The sequence below is a fragment of the Euprymna scolopes genome, chromosome 36 (genome assembly GCF_053919585.1).
Source record: "Euprymna scolopes isolate OS-2025 chromosome 36, ASM5391958v1, whole genome shotgun sequence".
NCBI classification, from domain to species: domain Eukaryota; kingdom Metazoa; phylum Mollusca; class Cephalopoda; order Sepiida; family Sepiolidae; genus Euprymna; species Euprymna scolopes.
This window is the reverse complement of record NC_136517.1, coordinates 95,130,392-95,152,378: the sequence shown is the minus strand read 5'-3', so window position 1 is coordinate 95,152,378 and position 21,987 is coordinate 95,130,392. Positions and strand designations below refer to the sequence as shown.

General features: G+C 36.4%; 1 protein-coding gene across 3 annotated transcripts in view; it reads right to left on the bottom strand.

Moving 5' to 3' along the window:
* Positions 1-19,356, bottom strand: part of LOC145260690 (thyroid receptor-interacting protein 11-like) — a 183,818-nt gene extending 164,462 nt beyond the window's left edge. For all 3 annotated transcript variants that reach the window (XM_080119089.1, XM_080119091.1, XM_080119090.1), the window contains exons 1-2: positions 19,064-19,356; positions 6,601-6,677 (exon numbers count right to left, since the gene is read on the bottom strand). In XM_080119089.1, coding sequence (XP_079975215.1) covers positions 6,601-6,677; positions 19,064-19,157 — 171 coding nt within the window. In that variant the 5' untranslated portion in view covers positions 19,158-19,356. The remainder of the gene's footprint in view (positions 1-6,600; positions 6,678-19,063) is intronic.
* Between the last annotated feature and the right edge of the window lie 2,631 nt (positions 19,357-21,987).

Sequence of the window (21,987 nt, the reverse complement as noted above, 5' to 3'; positions counted from 1 at the left end):
TTATTCAATCCTTCCTGGATCCTCGTCTGATATTAACACAAGAATTAAGTTAGAATTTTTTCTTTTTATGAAAAACATTGAATACTTAAAGGAGGGACTATGTGAAGGTTGCCAACATCCCTAAGTGAAATTCAAACATGGCACATCCAGGTTGTCCATCCATGTCATTAATCACTTAGCCATTGTTGCTGATATCTTTAATAAGCTGAAGATCTCTACTTGTGAGCTTGACCGTGGCTTCCGTAATAGTAGGCCTCTCCACTAAAAATCATGTGACATGCTAACATCAGAAGTGAAGTCCTACAGTCACGTACCTATAGTACTAACTATTACGAAGGATGGTTATTTTCTGTTTAGCATGTGAGCATTGTTTTTTCTAAACAGTTCACTTCTTGGAAGTAAAAAAAAAATACTTGAGCTGAGATCGAAACCAAAACCTAAAGACAATGAGTCAAGTACGATAACTATCAGGCCAGCATGACACAATCTTTACAAAGTGTTTTCAAGCCTACTTATTCTTAACATATTGTGAACAATTTGCGTATGCACAGTCATGAAACAGTTGACAAGCAGATAAAAATCCAATGACCTCCCCCAAGTACCAATTTTTCAATTTTTAACCCTTAGAAGCCATTTTTTCCAGATGAAAACAGATTAAAAAGTTTTCCACATAACTGAATACGGTATATAACAAATTTCAAGTCTGTAGATCAAAAATTCACTGAGTATATAGGTTGAGAAGTGTCCTCACACACGCATACACACATTCTCACTTATATAGATATATAGATACATGGTCATGATTGCAGTGGTCAGTTGGGTTGGCTCTTTCCAACAAGTTCACAACATCCTGAACACTGGCTGACCAGGCACGGCAATTCAAGGCTACTTCCGTTATAAATGCTAGCAATTCATGGATCCAATGATAGACCCCTGAAGGTGAAGGCCCAGAATCAATTCTTGGATCATCCAGCTGCAAATAATATTTTACTGCTGTCATTGTTTGGTTATGTTCCATCAACTTATAATGAATCAGTATAGAGAGCATAAGATAGTCCTTATTTTGGAACAGGGTGTTTACTTTGGTTTCAGTCTGACCATTGTCTTTTGCATTGGATATTCAGTGCAAGTCTATAAATGGTCCGCTAGTAATCTTTTTTACTATAAAAATCTGAAAAAAAATCCTTATAATGTACGTACTTGTCACTGCATGAAAATGTCATATTCCAAAAACCACGTAAATCGATCAAGTAGTTTTTTTTTTTTATTTAAGAAAATCAAATATTATGAGAAATTTTATCGAAGAAAAACGTCCCACCATCTTGTTTTTGAATAATACACTGCTAGCGACACCTGTTGGGAATATAAGATCAACAATCGACTTTCCACACTATAGAAAAAAAACTTGGAAAATTAAGACATTTTTAAGTTTTTGAGGATGTTGAAAACGAAAATAACATTTAAAATTCCAACAAACGAGTAGTTTCCAAGGTATGAAGAATTTTACGTAAATTAAGCACCCACACATTGACGCTCCTCCAACAAAAATTCGGCAAATGTGTATTTCAGCGGCTTAAATTCAAGTTTTACACTAGTGGTGGCCATAAAGTGGGTGATCATTATACATTAAATTATTATAGAAAAGTGATCCCCCACTTTCTTTAAACTAACATTTCTTCATATCTTGGAAACTACTCATTTGCTGGAATTTTAAACGTTATTTTCGTTTGCAACATCCTCAAAAACTTATGTCTTAATTTTCCAAGTTTTTTTTTCTATAGTGTGAAAAGTCGATTGTCTGCCCCCTTGCCGATCTTATATTCCCAACATTCCCAATAGGTGTCGCTAGCAGTGTATCATTCAAAAACAAGATGGTGGGAAGTTTTTCTTCGATAAAATTTCTCATAATATTTGATTTTCTTAAATAAAAAAAAAACTACTTGATCGATTTATGTGATTTTTGGAATATGACATTTTCATGCAGTGACAAGTACGTACATTATAAGGATTTTTTTCAGATTTTTATAATAAAAAAGATTACTAGTGGACCATTTATAGACTTGCACCGGATATTCTTCTAAAGAATCCATTTTTCATCTCCAGTCACAATTCTTTGCAAAAATGGTTCTCAAAGATTCCTAGAAAACAAAGATATGCAAACAGTCAATCTTTGATCTTGTTGAGCGTCGGCCAAATCGTAGGGAAACCAATGTCCAAGTTTTTAAATTTTTCCTAACTCGTGAAGGCATGAAATGATTGTGGAATGGGTTATATTGAATTGTTGAGCTAATCTCTGCTGGTTACTTTTGATTGGCTTCCACGGTGTCTTTAATTGTGTCTTCATCAATTGATTTTGGCCTTCTTGAACGTCACTAACATGACAGGTTAAAGTCTCCAAAAGAAAATGTTGATATCTTCCTTTTTATATCTCTTTTTTTACATAGGAATCACCATTTATCAAGGCCCGAGGGCCACTCGAGAATAAGGGTCAATGGGTATACAATGGGATTCTAGCGTAGTAAACATAAATAGTGGAATTTTGTAAATTGGATTACTTAGGGGAACGGTTCATCAAGAACTTGTTTACGTTGGACTTTGACTTGAAGACAATCAAATTGTAGTCAGCTGGAAAGCAGACAAATGGAACAGAGTTCCACAGGGTGCAGTTCTAACAAAGAAGCTTTGTTCATGGAATCTACATGTAGGTTTAGGCACAGATAAAGAGTGTGGGAAATTATTGACGAGTGTTCATTATGAAAGTTTGGCAAGGGGGGGAACCATAGATTGGAGCTCAGACGAGATTTCTTCACATCTGTGTCTTGACCTGGGAGCAATGGTAATTAAAGGGTGGCTCCACACTCCCCAAAACCCACAAGCTGGGGCCTCACCACTGGATATAGTTTAAGGTCATATCCAGGACCTTTAGGTCAGGAAGCCGATATCTTCAGCCAGCCTCACCTGGTAACATTAGTGCGAAAGAAGAGAAAATGAAAAAGGGCAAAGAAAAAGAAAAGGGGAGAGAAACAATTGAAGCATGACAGACCAATGAACAGAACTTCTCCTATTGATGCAGGAGTCGATGTTAAAATATAATTTCAGACTAAAGTGTGATACTGATGGAATGTTCAAAAGCATCTTCAAATCTAATCGGTCCCATACAGTCTGCCAAGCTTCAGCCCCTGTTGAATCACTTCAGAACTGCATTCCTGTTCCTGTTTTACAAGTATTTCTGTGAATGTGCTCCGATGAACTTAGTGCACTTATACCTCCACCCAACATAAATACTTTCAGCTCACCAAACTAAAAGCAAGATTCTGCCCCTTTATTGTACAGGTCTTTAGATGCTGAGAGATTTTCTACTCTGATGGATTCTTTCCTCAGGCCACTTTCCTTTGGAATTCCTCCCTGCTTCCTTAATCATACAATCATGCAAAAAATTTAAATGTAATGTGAACAAATATCTTGTTGCCTAGCTCCCCACTAAAGTTACTCCCCCTCAAAAAAATCTGACTCCTAATGCTTTCATTGATTGAGATTGTCGGACTGACTTCCTCATCTTGGTTGTTATAGTCACAACGTTTCGGCCGTTTTGCATCGAACTGGGGAACCGTTTGTTAGATGAGGAAGTCAGTCCGACAATCTCAATCAATGAAAACACCTCATCTCAAAAATACAGACAATTACTATCCTAATGCTTTGTTTCAGGTGAATAAAAGTAAAACATTTTTAAAAATTTGATGCTGTAGTTTGCTTAAAGCATTGTGTATAGTGTGTAAGGAGTTGTGCAGTTTTGTCTTTACACCGTTGGATATTATTTATCAACATAATGTTGAACTAGGATAGTATTGATGGTGTTATTTACTTTGAATTTTCAAGGTAAATCTCATCTTCAGGAAAAAAAATATATGTACAACTAATCTGTTGGGTAGTTTTTTTTGTTTGTTTTTTTCAAGAGTGTGAATTCGCATTTATGTTTCATATTAAATTATTATTATATTTTATCAGTAATAATTATATTATGTGTTTCGTTAAGATGCAATTTATGAATTTATTTATTTTTTTATGTATAAATGGCATTCAATAAATAAGGTGATTTGGGGGGGGATATAAACACTTCTAATACAGAATTAAGTTTATTTTTTTTTTTTTTTTACTTCCTTTTCAAATGGATTTTCATTTCTTTTGCAAATTCAAGAAAAACTTTGAGAGTCGATTAATAAAGATAGACCACCAAAAAAACATACTCCGGGATTGAACAGCGTTCAATTACAAAGTTTTTGGTTACTGAAGGGTGAAAAAAACTAGGAATTTGGAAATTCCTAGGAGAATATCACATGTTTCGGCTGAAAAAAATGTCTATAAGTGGACTAAATTGTTTAAAGAAGGACAGAGCATTGTTGAGAATGAAGACAAGCATGAGAGGCGTAGAGACGTGAGGTCGCCTGAGATGATCAAATCATTCGAATGGAAGAAATACAGTGGATGACATTGCAAAGATTTTGAGGTTATCAGCACACAGAATTGTCCATGACGACCTTGACTACTCAAAAGCCAGCTGCTAGTGGGTGCCAAAGATGCTTACTGCAGAGGAAGGTTGAGTTGTTTCAGTGGTGTTTCTCCTGCTATGAGAAGGATGGTAATGAGTTTCTGATGAAGGGGGTAACATATGCTTCGCACAATGAGCCTGAATCGAAACGGCAGTCTATGGAGTAGAAACATGTAGGCTCTTTAGTGAAGAAGAAGTCACAGCGGTCCACAAGGAAGATGACCGTTTTTTGGGATATGCAAGGCCCAATCATCATTTCATTCCTTGAGAAAAGAAACACTATGAACAGTGCCAACTACTGTGAACTACTGAGGCAGATCAAGCTGCCACATCTGGACAGGAGCTGCTAAAAACAGCCTATCCTGCCTTGACAGAGTACAAAATAGACTTCGTGGTTTAGTGGGGGATGCCCTTTTCTCTTCCCTGCAACCTCTCTCCCACAGAAGAGACGTTGCAAGCCTGTCTTTGTTTTATCGTTATTTCCATGGCAGGTGCTCATCTGAGCTACAATCCCTCGTCCCCCCTCGCCAATCTTTCACGAGAAACACCCGTCTGGCTGAAACTACTGTTAATAATTTTCCCCACTCTTTATCTGTGCCTAAATCCAAACGTAGATTCCATGAGCAAAGCTTCTTTCTTAGAACTGCACGCCAGTGGAACTCTCTGCTGCTTGCCTGTTTCCCACCTGACTACAACTTGGACGTCTTCAAGTCCAACATAAACAAACTCCTGACAAACCGCCCCCTTAAGTAAGACACTCTATCAAAACCCCTAATACTAATGATTACTACAATACTATCTCGTTGATTACTGTACACGCAATAACCCTTATCCCTGAGTGGGCTTCGGGCCTTGATAAGTGGTGACCCCCCCTGTAAAAAAAAAAAAAAGACAAAGAACAAACGCAGTCAGAAGGAGTCATCTTGCAGCATAACAACACAAGGCCTCACACAGCAGCCCAAATGGTGCAGGCAATCAATGAGCTGGGTTGGAAACTGCTCCTTCATCTTCCTTACAGCCCAGACCTTGCCCCTTCAAACTATCACCTGTTTGGCCCCTTCAAAGTATTCACAAGAGGCACAAAATTTGAAAGTGACGATAAAGTCAAAAGAGTTGTGAGTGATTGGCTGAGAATATGGAAGGTTGTACACAGATGAGAAAAGTGTGTAATATTGTTGGGAGACTACGTTTAAAATAAGGAAAACTCCTTGTACTGAAAAATTCTTCTTATATATTGAACTAGCGAGGAGTACCCGGCGTTGCCCGGGTGTTTGGAGGGGGGGGTAAAAAAAAAAGTAAGTATGAGGATCGAACCTGAACCGTTGAGGCAAAGTTGTAAATTAAAGTGTGAAGTGAAAAAAAAAAAAACGTGCGACGTTAACCGTTGCCCCACCGCGAGATGCTAACAGAAACACGTTTGAATTTATTTAATTATTTAGATTTAGCAGGTGCCCGTTTTAATGAGTTAATGAGGTCAAGTTTGACTGCGGGATAGTATTCATTACTACTGAACGCTTTTTTCCCCCCCCCCCAAGATGTTATAGGAAAAAGACTAACCCACATGCGACGAGTGACAAATATTGAATATTTATCTTCCCGAAATCGAGCAAATTAAATAGGCAGGTGAGCTTCGTTGTTAACTGTGAGATATTACGATTTATATGTGATATAAAAAAATTTTAAAAAGTTGTGAAGCGAGCGACCGCTTCTCTGAAAAAAGCCTTTTGTTGACATACAGAAAAAGCGAACACACATACATACATTTTCGCTTTTATATATATAGATGACCTTCATATTCAAGCATTTAAAAAAATTTATTTAAAAAATTTATTTAAAAAAATTTATTTAAAAAATTTATTTAAAAAAATTATTTAAAAAAATTTTTTTTAAATAAGTTAATGCATCGAAAAAACACGAAACACCAACCTGCGAATGATGACATTAAAGATGTTCATCCATGGAATTTACTTTCCAAGGGATTTCTCTTCATTTATGTTTATGCAATTAGTAGTTTCTAGAAACACAAAATTAATACAAAATTGGGTGATACGTACTTCGGACTTCTGTGATGCAATTACACCTTCCAATTCACGGATTTTTCCTTGAGCCAAATGTAATTCAGTTACATGATCTGGAAGACAAAATAGAAATATGAACAAAGAAACTTTAATATGTGATCACATGCAATATATATATATACTAGCAGGGAAACCTGACGTTGCCTGGGATCGAATAAAAATCACCGAATCTTCTACACTTCCAATACTTTTATTGTCACCAAAATCGGTGAAATCACTCATTTTTCAATGAAATCAATTGTCTGTTCTATTTGGAAACTCACTGTGGTGCACTGGGAGAAAGCACAGTCTACAGTACATTGTAGTCTACATTGTAATGTAAAGAACCTACTGTTAATTTTATGTACTCTAAACAAAAACATTCATTTCAAATGCACCCTTGTCTTATCAAAGAACCTACTGTTAATTTTATACATTGAGCCCTTCTGTGTGTTCAGTGATAAAACTCCTTAAATGCAAGGATGTTAGGCTGTATAAAAGTGTTAACTTTAGTCAAGATCAGGCCATTCCTGCTTTCATCAGATTTTTTCGATTATCAATAATTAATACAACTTCTACAAAATCAATATTTTATTCTGAATAGCCAGTCAATTTAGAAATTACGATCAATTTCATATTTTTTCTAATTTTATAAATCTTTCAGTGTAAGAGATATTTCCCAAGATTCAGTCTTATTTTTCATTGCACAAATCAGTTATTTTAATCATAGATGCTCGACTGAGCTCCAATCTATGTTTTTTCCCTGTAAATCATTCCCTACAAAAACTTGCAAGCTACTGTTGTGCTACTAAGGATGCCCCTCCCCTCCAGAGTATGAGAAAGTGATTTATAAAAAGAAATAGTTGATTAGCAGAACAAAGGTATAGAAAGTCAGGTTATAGTAGAAAGAAAACAGGGGAGGTGGCGCACAAAGGTGATCAGAAATAGGATTGTTAATCAAGGTGAAGCGGTGACTGTAACCAAAGACTGAACGTAGAGGTCAATATATTTAGAGTTAGTTTAGGAGTGAGATTGAGTTTTCCAACAGTTGACAAATGTCCAGTTGGTAACAATTGACGGCAGGTTATGGCTCGGAGCAGATCGAGATGAGTTGAGAACAAAGAGGCTGATTGAAAGTGTTGACCTAGTTAGATGGCAATGACTTATACAAAATTCTGGAGGGGTTTACTGATTTTGAATCCATAAATTTAAGAGTAAGAGCTAGTTTTACGGCAGTTTTCAGTTTGGGACAGTTGACAGCAGTTGGTTGCTCGGATCAGATCAAGAGAACAACTTCGACAGACAACTAAAATGTGGGCGTTAGCGATTAGAGAGTGGTTTCTCACAATGATATCACACAAACAGATTACAACTGATATCTACAACATGCGTTGTATACATATTTTTTTTTCTTCAGCTATAATCGAAATCGAAACCGAAACTTATAAAAAATTCTCAGTAAAATTATTTATAAAAAATAGATGACTTGAGTGTCATCAACTATAATGAATTCGGGACAAGATCAAAGTGTAGTATCTGTTCTTCAGATGCAGCACTTCAATTTCTTGTTCTCTGTCAGTGGAGGAGAAATCCTTCACGACTGAGACAATTTTTATTTTGGTTCCTTTTCTCCGCGTTAAAAAACGACCCTGGTGTCTAACTCTGTCCCATGGGGAGGCATTGTAAATAGGAACTATAATCAAAATTGAAACAAAAACTTATAAAGAATTCTTGGTAAAACTATTTTTTACAAGAAATTGAAGGTCATAACAAACGACAATCACTCGGAAGGAGAAAGATGTAAGCATGATACACAAAAGAACACACACGCTATCGTATTAATATATAATGTTCATAAAATACACACACACACACTAATTAGCTGTAGACCCCGAGTGTTTCTGTCATAAGAACACCCACTCACATAATTTCTAAAATGCTTTTAGCATTTGAAGCTGCAAAATTTTCTAAATCCATAATCCTTGTGTGGACACAATTGTTTATCAACTGTAGTCTTCACGTGAATACAAATTTTGTGGAATTAGTTTTAGTCATTTGCTGAGAATTCTCACACCAATTCTTTATTTTAGTTATTCTACAAAAAAAAAAAAAAAAAAAAAAAAAGTTTTTTTTTTTTGCGTGTTTTTTTGTTTTTGCTTGTTGATTACATTTATTTTGAAAAACTCAAAATACTTTAATTTCATCCTTTTTTCCTTTCTTATTTTACTAGCCTATTTGACGTCTTAGTCATTGCATCCATCGCCAAACCGGAAGTGGCGAAGGTTTAAATTAAGGCTAGTCAATCAAAAAGAAGGGATGACCTTCGAAAATATCAGCGAAAAAGCGACCCCCCCCTCCTTGTAGAAAACTTCCCAGTTGAGGGTAAAAGAATTAATGTTTTTTAGCCAATTTTTTTATATTTGTCATCCGAAAGGTTGAGCTTTAAAACAATACCAATCTCATGAAAATCTGTCACCTCTATCAAAAATTTTAGGCAGATATACATACATACATACATACATTTAAACAGACAGGTGATATTTATATTATAGATTGTTATTAGTAGTAGTAGTAGTAGTAGTAGTAGTAGTATTATATTTATTATTTTTATTATTATTTTAATTATTATTATGATACTATTTTTATAATTATTATTTTTATTATTAATATTATTATAATTATTATCTAAATATTAATTTACTGGTCCATCCGTACAATGTCACAAAAAACCATCATCATCGCAAACAATAATTAATGCGAAACAAATTACCTCCCTTAATCTTGATGAGAAAAGTAGGTTGATTTCGAAGAGAGCATTTGATTTTCATCTTGATTGTAGGTCAGATCAATTTGTGAGCTGACCAACATTTCCTATACTGTAAGAGCTTGTAAGGTGTTCATCTTGTCTGCCAGAACAACATACAATGACATAAGCAATAAGATAATAACGGTTCAATTGGGGATATTTCCAACTGGCTTTCTTGCAATTAGGTAGTTGAAACACGGAAACAGTGAAAGAAAGAACTCACTACGAACAGAACCTTTAGTGTTGACCTTCACAACTGACATAGGAGACGAAAAATTCTTATAAAACAAAGTCCTGACAAATTCTTCTTACCCAATAGAGAGTTCTACTCTTTGTTACAAGGACAAGCTAAAAGAAAATCTGAAGCGTTGTGACATTGTTCTGAGCTCCTGGGAGAGTGCAGAAGGGGATCGCAGCAAATGGAGGAAAATGTGTTTTCTGAACACTAGAGAATTTGAAAACTACTGCCTCCATCATAGTGATGCCCTCTGTACAAATTTAAAAGAAAGCATTAGCAAAATCCACCAAACAGTGATCTACCAAACAATGATTGTGTGTGTCACTGTGGTTTCAAAGCAAAGCTGGGTTAGCTGCCCATTTGAGACAATATTTTGAACCAACAAACCCATACAAGTAATCATCTGCGATAAGGTGTGCAAGACATCTGCTAGATTGAAAACACATGACATGCGATACTCTAGAAACTAGAATTGTTGAAATTATTTGCTGAACCCTCATTAATCGACTTCAATAAGAGAATCCAATGTCTATATATCTCTAAAAATGAAATTGTCTGTGTGTGTGTGTGTTTGTGTGTGTACATTTCCCTACCAAACTACTCTGTCAATTTTCAGTCGACAGACTCGAGATTTGACATAAGGAATATTGATATTTGGGAAATTCTTTTTAATACATTTTCGGACAGAAATTTGGCTGTCAAGGGATCAAAGTTCAACGATTTTACCTTTGAAAACTCTACCAAACTCCTCCACAAATTTTGAGTCTGAACACTTGAAATTTTAGATGTAGATTACTTGGACATGGATCAAACATTTTAATTTGACTTGATCCCAAAACAATAAATGTTCAGGCATTAAAATTGGGATCAAAGTTTAAAAAAATTTGATCTCTGCGGTCTCTATCAAATTACTCAGCCAATTTTTGGTCTAAACATTTGAAATTTTGCATAAAGTGTATTCAGACATACAGAAAGCTTTTTAATCTATTTTTGGCCAAAAATTTGGCTGCCAAGGGGTCAAAGTTCAAAAGATTTGACCTTTGAGGTCTCTAAACAACTATTCAGCCAATTCTGGATCTAAACATATGAAATTTTACATAAAGGATATTCAGATATGCAGCAAGCTTTTTAATCAGTTTTTGGCCGAAAATTTGGCTGCCAAGAGGTCAAAGTTGACAGAGTTGATCTTTGCAGACTCTACCAAACTCCTCCACCAATTTTTGGTCTAAACACTTGAAATTTTAGATGTAGATTATCTGGACATTTTTTTTTTTTATTATTACATTTTCACCCCAAACAAAGCACATTGCCACTTTGATGTAAGGGGCTACTATCAGGGAGATAAGCTACAGGGGTACTATGTAGGGAGTTGGGCAGCAAGATGCTGGTTCACGTTACACTTGAACTTCTGCATGTCAGTACAGTTGGGGAAGCAGGGTCCCGGACGGGAATTCCAAAGTCTAGCGGTTCTGGGGAAGAAACTACTGGAGTAGAAGGCTCTCTTACATCTGGGGATCTCTACTGTGAAAGGGTGGGATTTAGCTGCTTGTCGGGTCTGTAGGGGTATTTATGTTGAGGAGGTACAAGTGCTTGCAGTTCGTCAGAGCATTCACCGTTAAAGTACTTGTAGAACAGGCAGAGGGATGCAACATTTCGTCGATGGGATAGAGGCTGAAGCTTAGATGACAGGTTTGCAACTCTCTTTTGAACCTTGTCCAGGAGCGAGAGACTAGTAGCAGATGCACTAGCCCAAATATGACAACAATACTCCATACATGGGCGAATGGTGACCTTATAGAGGTACAGGATACTTTCGGGTATTAGTAGCTTTCTAGCGCATGAGTCAAATTTTTTAATATATATCTACTATTCACATGCAACACTAAAACATTCAGCCCAGCCCATGTTTACACTACTAGTAGATGCTTACAGTAAATGGCCTAAGATTTTTTGGTGCTTCTGTATTTACTGATCTTAGATTTTCATGAAGTTAGCTATGGCTCGCTCAGCAGTTCACGAAAATAACCGAAAAAGATCGGCCAAGTGTTCCTCAATTTTTGACAAACGCGTTGTTTTTAGTTAATACAAATTTATGAAGATTACTTTTTTTATAAATTAGAAGAAATAAAAAATGAATTTTAATCGCACAGGTTAGGGCAAGATAAATGTTTGTAATTTGATTCTTTGTTTTTTCCTGTTCATTATTATAATTTTCTCGTAGCAGTTTAACGTTTCGCGATCGGCCACTTCTCGTTATTCCTGTCAGCGACCGAGCACATCAGAGAAACTTTGCGGAAATTGGTGGTAAGTAAATGCAGAAGTATTGATGTTTTTAATGAGCTCCATTACCTTTGTGTGTATGTGTGTGTGTGTGTTTAGTTTTAAAAAGACTAAATTAAAGTTCAAATTTAAAAACTTTATAAAGTACAATCTTATTCTTATTCAAGGATAAAAATTATAAATTAAAAGCAACGACCAGTTTTCTCCAAAATGTACATGAAACGAGCGATATATTCTTATAGGCTCTATTGTAAAATTGAACCATATCTCGTATTTTGGATTATTGGTCCCACAACAAAAGGAGGGTGGACCTGTAAATTCACCCTTGTCCGTTCGTCTGTCCGCACTTTTCTCAATAACTACACCTTGGATCTTTTCTGAAATTTTGCACAAACATTAAACATGATATTTTTTTTTTTTTTAACATAGGCAATCACCACATTATCAAGGCCAAGAGGCCACTCAAGGATAAGGGTTAAAGAGTGTACAGTAGAAATTGGACAATATAGTAATCATTAGTAATGAAAATTTGGTAAATTTGATAATTTATATGGAACGGCGCATCAAGAACTTATTTACGTTAGACTTGAAGACAACCATATTGTAGTCAGCCGGAAAGCAGGAAAACGGAAGACAATTCCACAGGCATGCAGTTCTAAGAAAGAAGCTTTGTTCATGGAATCTACGTTTAGGTTTAGGCACAGATAAAGAGTGGGGGGGAATTATTGATAGTGTTTACAGCTAGACGAGTGTTTCTTGTGAAAGTTTGGCGAGGGGGGACCATAGATTGAAGCTCAGTCGAACACTTTCCATGAAAATAACGATACATCAGAGACAAACTCGCAACATCTCTTCTGTGAGATAGAGGTTGCAAGGAAGAGAAAAGGACATCTCCTACGAGGCTACGAAGTCTATTTTGAACTCTATCAAGGCAGGCCAAGTCCTTTCTAGCAGCTCCTGCCCAGATGTGGCAACAGTATTCCATCCTTGGACGTACCTGGCTCTTATATAGATAGACAATAGCATCAGCAGTGAGATATCTACCGGATCGATAGAAAGATCCCACCATTTTTCCAGCAGTAAAAAACTAACAGAACGGATTTTCCGGTAAAACTCTAGTAGTTATCTCACTGTCGATGCAATTCTTTACCTGCATAAGAGTGAAGTACATCCAAGGATAAAGTATTGTTTCCACATCTGGCCAGGAGCTGCTAGTAGCATCCTGTCTTAACAGAGTTGAAAATAAACTTTGTAGCCTAGTAAAGGATGCGCTTTTCTCTTCCCTGTAACCTTCTCCCCACAGAAGAGACATTGCGAGCTGTCTTTTCTCTATTGTTATTTTCATGGCAAGTGCTCATCTGAGCTCCTATCTATAGTCCTCCCCTTGCAAAACTTTCATGAAAAACACTCGTCTAGCTGAAACCACTATCAATAAGTTCTCCTACTCTTTATCTGTGCCTACACCTAAACGTAGATTCCATGAACAAAACTTCTTCCTCAGAACTGCACACCTGTGGAACTCTCTCTCGTTTACCTGCTTTCCAGCTGACTACAATATGGTCATCTTCAAGTCCAATGTAAACAAGTTCTTGATGAGCCGTTTCGCTTAAGTAATCCAATTTACCAAATTTACACTACTAACGATAACTACGTTATTGCCCCATTGGTTATTGTACACTTATTCTTGAGTCGACCTTGATAAGTGGTGACTCCTTGCAAAAAAAAAAAAAAAAAAAATTAAGCTTTATTACAATGAGGTATCAAATGACGAATTGATACGGTAATAAGGATGACACTACCCCACCAACCTAGTCCCACCCAGGTATGTTCATTTCCTCGATTTCTGAAGGTTCTTTTTTTATTATACCAGTTGCTCCCATCACAACTGGTATAATGTTTAGTTCTTCCAGAGACCATGTCGTTTTTAGATCATTTTTTAGGTCCTGATATTTTGTTATCTTTTCCCGTTTGGCTCTATTAAGGCCAAAGTCATTTGGAACTGTGACGTCGATTTTTTTAATTGTATCCAGATACCATATTTTAATTTTACTTTTCAAGATATAACTATCCCTTCCCCCCACAAAATGTCTTAATTTAATTTTTTAAATGTAAAAATAAGTTGAGAATTAACTTATCACTTTTTATATGGCAAGTTGGCACCCTAAAGTAAAAATGTTGGTAGCATTTTTATAGATGCGATAAACTTTAAAGAAAAATTGTACTTGTAAAGGAGTCAGTCTCAAATATTGATAGAGAATTCTGCGTCAGTCCAGGAAATGGCCGAACAGTTTACGATTTGAATGACACCATTTTGTGGAGTTAATATTTTTTTTTTTAAATCCTAACCAAACGATTCGTTTGCTTTGTGTTATCTGTTTTGTTGACTCTTGTAAAGAAGTTCTATATTTACTGGGTTTTTTTTAATTGTATCCAGATACTATACTTTAATTTTACTTTTCAAGATATAACTATTTGTTTGGTTTTTTTTTTTTGTTTGGTTTTTTTACTATTTTACTTTTGTTAATTTGAAGAGATCAAGAGGCTCCTTCCTGGGGCTAACACTTGATTCTATTATAGTTTAAATTTATATCCGAGAGCTCTTTTAAGAATAGACACTGTTCCCTTTATAGTTGCTATCTGTATTTCCTTATAGCTTGGTTTTCCAGGCATTGCTTCTAAGTATTTCTGAAGGTTCTTTTTTATTAGGCCAGTTGCTCCCGTCACAACTGGTATAATGTTCATTTCTTTCAGAGACCATGTCATCTTTCCATCATTTTTTAGGCCTGATATTTTGTTATCTTTTCCCGTTCAGTTCTGTTATGGCCAAAGTCATTTGGAACTGTGACGTCGATTTTTTTTTAATTGTATCCAGATACTATATTTTAATTTTCAAGATATAACTATTTCTGCTGCTTGTTTATACTGGTGGCTTTTTAAACTAACGCATGTCAAGTAAAAACATTACATACTTACATGACATGGAGAAATTAGTATAAAAATTTCAATAAATGATCCGGTAGATGACATGCTAAAAGCATTTAAAAAAAAAAAACGGCTTTGTTTAAGTTTTGTTTGTTTACTTCCGCCTTCTACTACCTGTACTGCTTCACAATGAATGCCCTGAAAACGTCCCTTCTGATTAATGTTTACCAGTTTTGAATTAAGCAAACGAACTTGGCTGCATTTCAGAATAACAGATATTTGGTGCTTCTACATTATTGGGAAGAAATTTTGTAGTCAATAAATGGAGTTTTCACATAAAATACAATGGTTTCTACTGATTTTTTTTTTTTCAATTCTAATAAGTTACAATGGTAGCTCCCAAATTATGCAGTTGAAATTACCTGAATATTATTGAATTATCAAAAAAAAAACAAATAAAAAACAAATTTGTGCTAGCAGGTGAAAATTTTCCGCCATCTTGTTTAAATCGAAACGGAAAATTAGCTCCTTTTTTGAATTCTCGTGTTTTACGATCGTTTTCATCAAATTCTATTTTTTAATTTTCTTTTAATAAAAAATTTTCTACCTTATCGATTTTCGTAATTTTTTGATATAATCATCCTGAGAATACGTAGATACCATTGTTTTCATGTGAAATTCAGTTTTATGATTTCCGAAAATCTCGTCCCAATTCTGTAGAAGCGCCGAATGTTTTGCTAACCGGGTACACACCAGAAAAGACTTTTTCAGGGCATTTATCGTCAAGCAGATAGGTCAGCAGAAACCGGGAGTACGCATAGACATGCAGAATTTGAACAAAGCCCAAGGGTTATCTCCCTTGTTTGTCATACTGAATATGTTGCACAACTCTTCTACATTAAAACAGAACCTTACATCTGAATGTCATGTGGCTTACACTCTCTACTTTTGTGTAGCAAAACCTGCATTTGTTGTTATTTCCGAGACCACTCATCTTCTTCAAGGCATTGGTCATCAAACCTTGCTCTTGGGCAGCTATTATAATTCTCTCCTTATCATAGTGGAAACAATCCTCTTTTTAGCCAATCTATAGACCCTTCCTTCACTAAGTATTGAACTTAGAATGTCTTAGTAGACACATACTTAAATCATTCGTTGACATCTATGCTGATGACACGACCATCTACGTTGACATTTATGCTGATGACACGACCATCTACGGCAACACATCAAAGGCTGTAAATGACGAAGTTCTCTCGGATTCTCTCTCCTCTGATCTCAAGCGCGTGGTTCAGTGGGGGAAAATGTGGCTGGTTACCTTTAATGCATCCAAAACCAAACTCCTATCCTTACATCATCAACGCTCTGATCCCCAGCTGGCATCAATTGTGATGGATGGCTCTCGTCTGGGTGAGGCCCCGTGTTTTGACAAGCTTCTGGGTTTGACCTTTACTCCTGATCTGAAATGGAACACGTACATCAAGTCTGTTGCCAAGGTCGCTGGAAAGATGGTGGTATCCTTCTACCGCTCCAGAAGATATCTCACTACTGATGCAATTCTCTATCTATATAAAAGCCAAGTACGTCCAAGGATGGAATACTGTTGCCATATCTGGGCAGGAGCTGCCAAAAACAACCTATCATGCCTTGACAGAGTACAAAATAGACTTTGTGGTTTAGTGGGGGATGCCCTTTTCTCTACCCTGCAACCTCTCTCCCACAGAAGAGACATTGCGAGCCTATCCTTGTTTTATCGTTATTTTCATGGCAGGTACTCGTTTGAACTCCAATCCCTGGTCCCCCCTCGCCAATCTTTCACGAAAAACACGTCTATCTGAATCCACTGTGAAAAATTTCCCCCCACTCTATATCTGTGCCTAAATCAAAACGCGGATTCCATGAACAAAGCTTCTTTCTTAGAACTGCACGCCTGTGGAACTCTGTTCCGTCTGCCTGCTTCCCTCCGGACTACAACTTGGATGTCTTCAAGTCCAATGTTAACAAATTCCTAATGAACCGCCCCCCTAATTAAACACTTCATCAAATCTCCACACTAATGTAATGTACTTGCAATAACCCTTATCCCTGAGTGGCTTCCGGGCCTTGATAAGTGGTGACCACTGTGTAAAAAAAAAAAAAAAAAAAAAAAAAAAAAACTCGATAATTCAATAAATTCTATTTTTAATTGTAATTATTTTTCAACGGAATCATTTTTCGTAATTTTTGGAATGTATACTAATTTCGGGATTACACATACGAATAATGTTTTCACCTGAAATACGGAGATTCAAAAAATTACAAATGTAAATAAGCACCGCATTTTTTTTTTTTTTTTTTTTTGCCAGTTGGAACATATGATGATAAAAAAAGAATATCATCAAATATTATCTCCCATCCCTAAAAACAGAATGACCCTCATTTTTCTTAATTAAAGGCTGGCAAAGCAAGGGAGATAACTTATAAATAAAAAAAGGTCCCACCCTCTTTGATTTTTTAGTGACAACAAACCGAGAGACGTGGACATTTATTATTTCGACGTGCTGACATGACATTTTTTAAATTTTTTCTTTTTTTAACTTTTGATTAACGAACACATTTTTAATGAAAGTTAAGTAATGAAAACATGGGGGGGGGTACACTTAATAATTAAAAATATTTACCCGGCGTCGCCCGGGTAGAGGGGCTTAGAGAATAAGAAAAATTCAAAATATAGTCATGTTTACACAAACCAACCACGCACACTGAGGACTGACTTCTGTAGAAAGCAACAATTTATTAAGTCGCCTGACGAGGACTTCTGGTCTTAACCAACCATTTGTCCGAAATATTAGCATGTCCAGTGTCGTGCGTGGCCATGTAAATTTGTTTATATTAATAAAAATATATCTTGCTTGCTCTTCTTTTATTGAGCACTTTGTCAAATAACCTCGTCAAATTCATTAGTTATCATTCGTGAATACTAACTTGATATATATATATATATATATATATATATATATATATATATATATATATATATATATATATAGAGAGAGAGAGAGAGAGAGAGAGAGAGAGAGAGAGAGAGAGAGGATGAGGGGAAGAGAGAGGGAGAAAGAGAAACAATTTGTTTCAGTTTTTTGTTATTTTAAGAAATATAAATAAAAATTGTCTTTTATGTGATCATAGAATTTTATTCGTACTTGTGCATTTTAACAACTCTCGGAAAATCGATCGTTTTCATTCAGATCGGTCCGCGCAAGGGAACTTTATTTATTTATTTATCTTTTTCTTCTTTTTTTTTTCGTAATTTATACTAATTTCGACATGACACGTAAATACGTAATAATGTTTTCACCCGGAATGCGTTGGTTTAAAAGATCACCAAACTACAGAAGCAGGAAGCACCAACAAGTCGTCCTCCTCCTTCTTTCCTACGTTAAGAAATGGCCTTCTAAATTTGTCGGGGGCTGTTAAACTGCACAAGTACCATTTGATCGATATACAGATCCAGTGTTCGACAACGTCAAATAATAGTTGATTAATACAATGGGTATCCCAGGGATTTCAGTATTTACGGAGTCAGTCCAAAGTATTGACTGCTAATGGCCGTTTGCAATAATTACCAAGAGTTACGGTTCGACGAGAAGTTGTTTAACAGTTTTTATATGGAGAGATTAGAATATGTTGGATTTGTTATTTATTTGTGTTATTTTGTTTTTTAGATGCAAACAGGGAAATTAATTTATTTAACAATAAAAAATATAATTCGAAAATATAATTTGTTTTTAGAATGTGTTGCTCGATTTTTTTTAAAATCAATATTTAGACTTCGATCTCTAATGACATTTTTCTTCGATCTAAACAATGTTTTTTTTTTTTTTCTGAACATATTGTTAAACACTTCGAAGTCAAAATGAAAACATTTATTTCGGTAATTTTACTATAAAATAATCGTCGACATTGAATAAAAATGCAATTATTAAAATAAACAAAACTCAATCTTAAAATAAAAATAACTGTTTTTTGTTGTTTTTATTTTTATCTTTTTTTTTTTTGACGTGGTGATTGATCGCCTTTAAACCAAAGTAAAAAAAATATATATACTTAAATAAATAAAATAGATTTATATAAAATTAAATATCGTTTATTATTATTATTATTATTCGTAAAAGACAATTTTCTCCGTTATTTTAATTAATTAATTGTTTGTTTCGAAAACAAACCAGACTTACCACTAACTTCTTCTGTACCTTCGGTCAATATATCTTTCGTAAAGTTGGACAACTGACCAGTTATTGTGGAAAGACTCCCACCGAGCCATGACATGATGATTCGCCTTCTTTTTTACTCTCCGTCAAGCGAATCTTCAATAATATTCGACATCATAATCGCCGACAGCTGGACACAAGTGGGGGCAAAAATAAACAAAAATATCGTCGTTAAAATTGTTCCGACTCAAATCTGCCAACGCGGCGTCCGCCATTTTCTTCCTGCGCTTCACGCATGCGCACAAGAGTCGTCGTCTGCTTTTTGGGCATTTTTTTTTTTTTTTTCAATCTGTTTATTTTTAGTCTTTCTTTTTTTTTTTTTTACAAAGGAGTCACCACATATCAAGGCCCGAAGGCCATTCGAGAATAAGGGTTAATGAGCGTACAGTAATCAATGAGACAATTTTCTAGTAATCGTTGTTAGTTGAAATTTGGTAAATTGGATTACTTAAGAAACGGCTCATCAAGAACTTGTTTACGTTAGACTTGAAGACGACCATCTTGTTGTCAGCTGGGAAGCAGGGAAATGGAAAAGAGTACCACAGGCGTGCACTTCTAAGAAAGAAGCTTTGTTCATGGAATCTACGTTTAGGTTCAGGCACGGATAAAGAATGGGGAAATTATTGATAGTGGTTTCAACTAGACGAGTGTTTTTGTGAAAGTTTCGCATGGGGGGGGGCAGGGATTGGAGGTCGGACGAGCACCTGCCATGAAAATAACGATCAAGCCGAGACAGGCTTGCAAGGTCTCTTCTGTGAGAAAGCGGTTGCAGAGGGGGAAAAGGGGGAGAGGGTATCCCTTACTAGGCTACGAAGTCTATTTTGGACTCCATCAAGATAGGATAAGCTGCTTCTAGCAGCTCCTGCCCAGATGTGGCATCAATACTCCATCCTAGGACGTACTTGGCCCTTATACAGATAGAAAATTGCATTAGCAGCAAGATATGTACCGGAGCGGTAGAATGATCCCACCATTTTTCCGACTGTGGCAATGGATTTGATGCGTGTGTTCCATTTCAGATCAGGAGTAAATGTCAGACCCAGAAGCTTGTCAAAACATGAAGCCTCCTCAAGATGAAAGCATTCATTTCAATTGATGCCGGATGGCAGATCAGAGTATTGATGATGTAAAGATAAAAGTTTTGTTTTAGATGCATTAAAATTAACCAGCCACCTCTTTCCCCATTGCACCACGTGATCAAGATCAGGGGAGAGAGTATCAGAGAGAACTTTATCATTGCTAGCCTTTAAAGTGTTGCCATAGATGGTAGTGTTGTTAGCATAAATTTCTATGAATGATTTGAGGATGTGATTTGGGAGATCATTGATGTAGATCAGGAAGAGAGTTGGGCCCAGAAAGGACTCTTGAATTCAGTCTTAAGAAATAATTTATACTCCCTGCTAGGGTACCTGCTCACATAGTCTACAGTGAAGCAAGGTTTGTGCAGTCTGCAATCCCCAACTGCATCTCACCTGAACCAGCATTGCCTGTGGAAGCAGAGAAAAACTATTTTCATTTCAGTATTTTTTCCTTCTCCTAGGCTAGTTGCACAAATACGAGAGTCTTATCTGCCTTGCTATTTTGAGAAGTTTATTTTTTAATCCTAGCAGTCATCAAGCGGTGCCGAGATGTTGGGTGGGGGTTCATTCCTTTCTGCTTTGATAGAGTGGAGAGTGTACAGTTCTTGACCTGGTGTGACTGGCGCTGGCACTGAGATTCTTTGCCTCTCATCATCATCAACTATTCTCGCTGTCACCTTCCTTGCCCTGATAGGAGCGAGGAGGTAAAGAAGGGCGTTTTGCCCGTTTACATTAATTCACGTTTGGCCAGTCTCAGGAGAGGACGCAAGCTAACTGTTCTCCATCAAAAAAGATTTTGACGTTAAACATAACGTTTCAAAGATTCTCCTTTAGGAGATACTAGCGGGGGTACCCGGCGTTGCCCGGGTGTTTGGAGGTGTGTGTGTTGGCGGAGGGGGGGGTAGATCAAAACAATCCTGTTTAAAAAAAAAAACGTTGGCCGGGTGTTTGGAGGTGTAAAAAAAGTTTTAGTAGGTGGAAACGAAATGGAAAAAAAACCTGAGACCTAACCATCTCGGCCACGAGGGGAGAGGATGCGATAAGTGACTTAAGTTAACGTTTATAAAGTGAAATTGACAGGCGCGAGAAAGTAAAGTCGTGTGATGTTTGACCTAGTTTTGTGCTGCAAGCCAGTTTCTGTTTCCCCCGCCCCATCATTCGCTTTTTTTATACTGAAAAGCGTAACGAAGACGCGGCGATCGAAAAATATCTCGAAAATAGCCCGTAAAAGTCAGGAAAATTGAAGATAGACGCGACCCCTGTTCTTAAGTCGTAGATATTACGATTTAGACAGCATATAAAAAGTTTTAAGGAGTGAGCCAACCGAGAAGCTGCGGAAAAAAAAGCCTTTGGCGGACATACACAAAAATGCACACATACACACGCACACACTAACACAGATTTTCACTTTTATATATATAGATTAGATCCCACGATTCTTGATGCTCTGGTGACGTGCGATGAAATTGGATCTACTGCTATGACCCAGAGACCAAGAGAAAGAGTTCCCAGTGGAAGCATGCTGACTCTTTCAGACCCAAGAAGGCTAGACAGAGCAAATCCATCGAGAAACTTATGATGATACTTTTTTTGTCAGTACAGGCATGATCTACATGCATCGTGTTCCTATTGGACAGACAGTCAACAAGGAATATTATGTTGAGCTTTTAAAGGAGTTCAGGAAGAAATTTCCTCAAAAGAGGCCAGCACTCTTCAAATTGGGTCAATGGCATTTCCATCAGGGCAATGCACCAGTCTATAACTCCATCTTTGTCGCAGACTATTTGACCAAGATGGACATCAAGACAG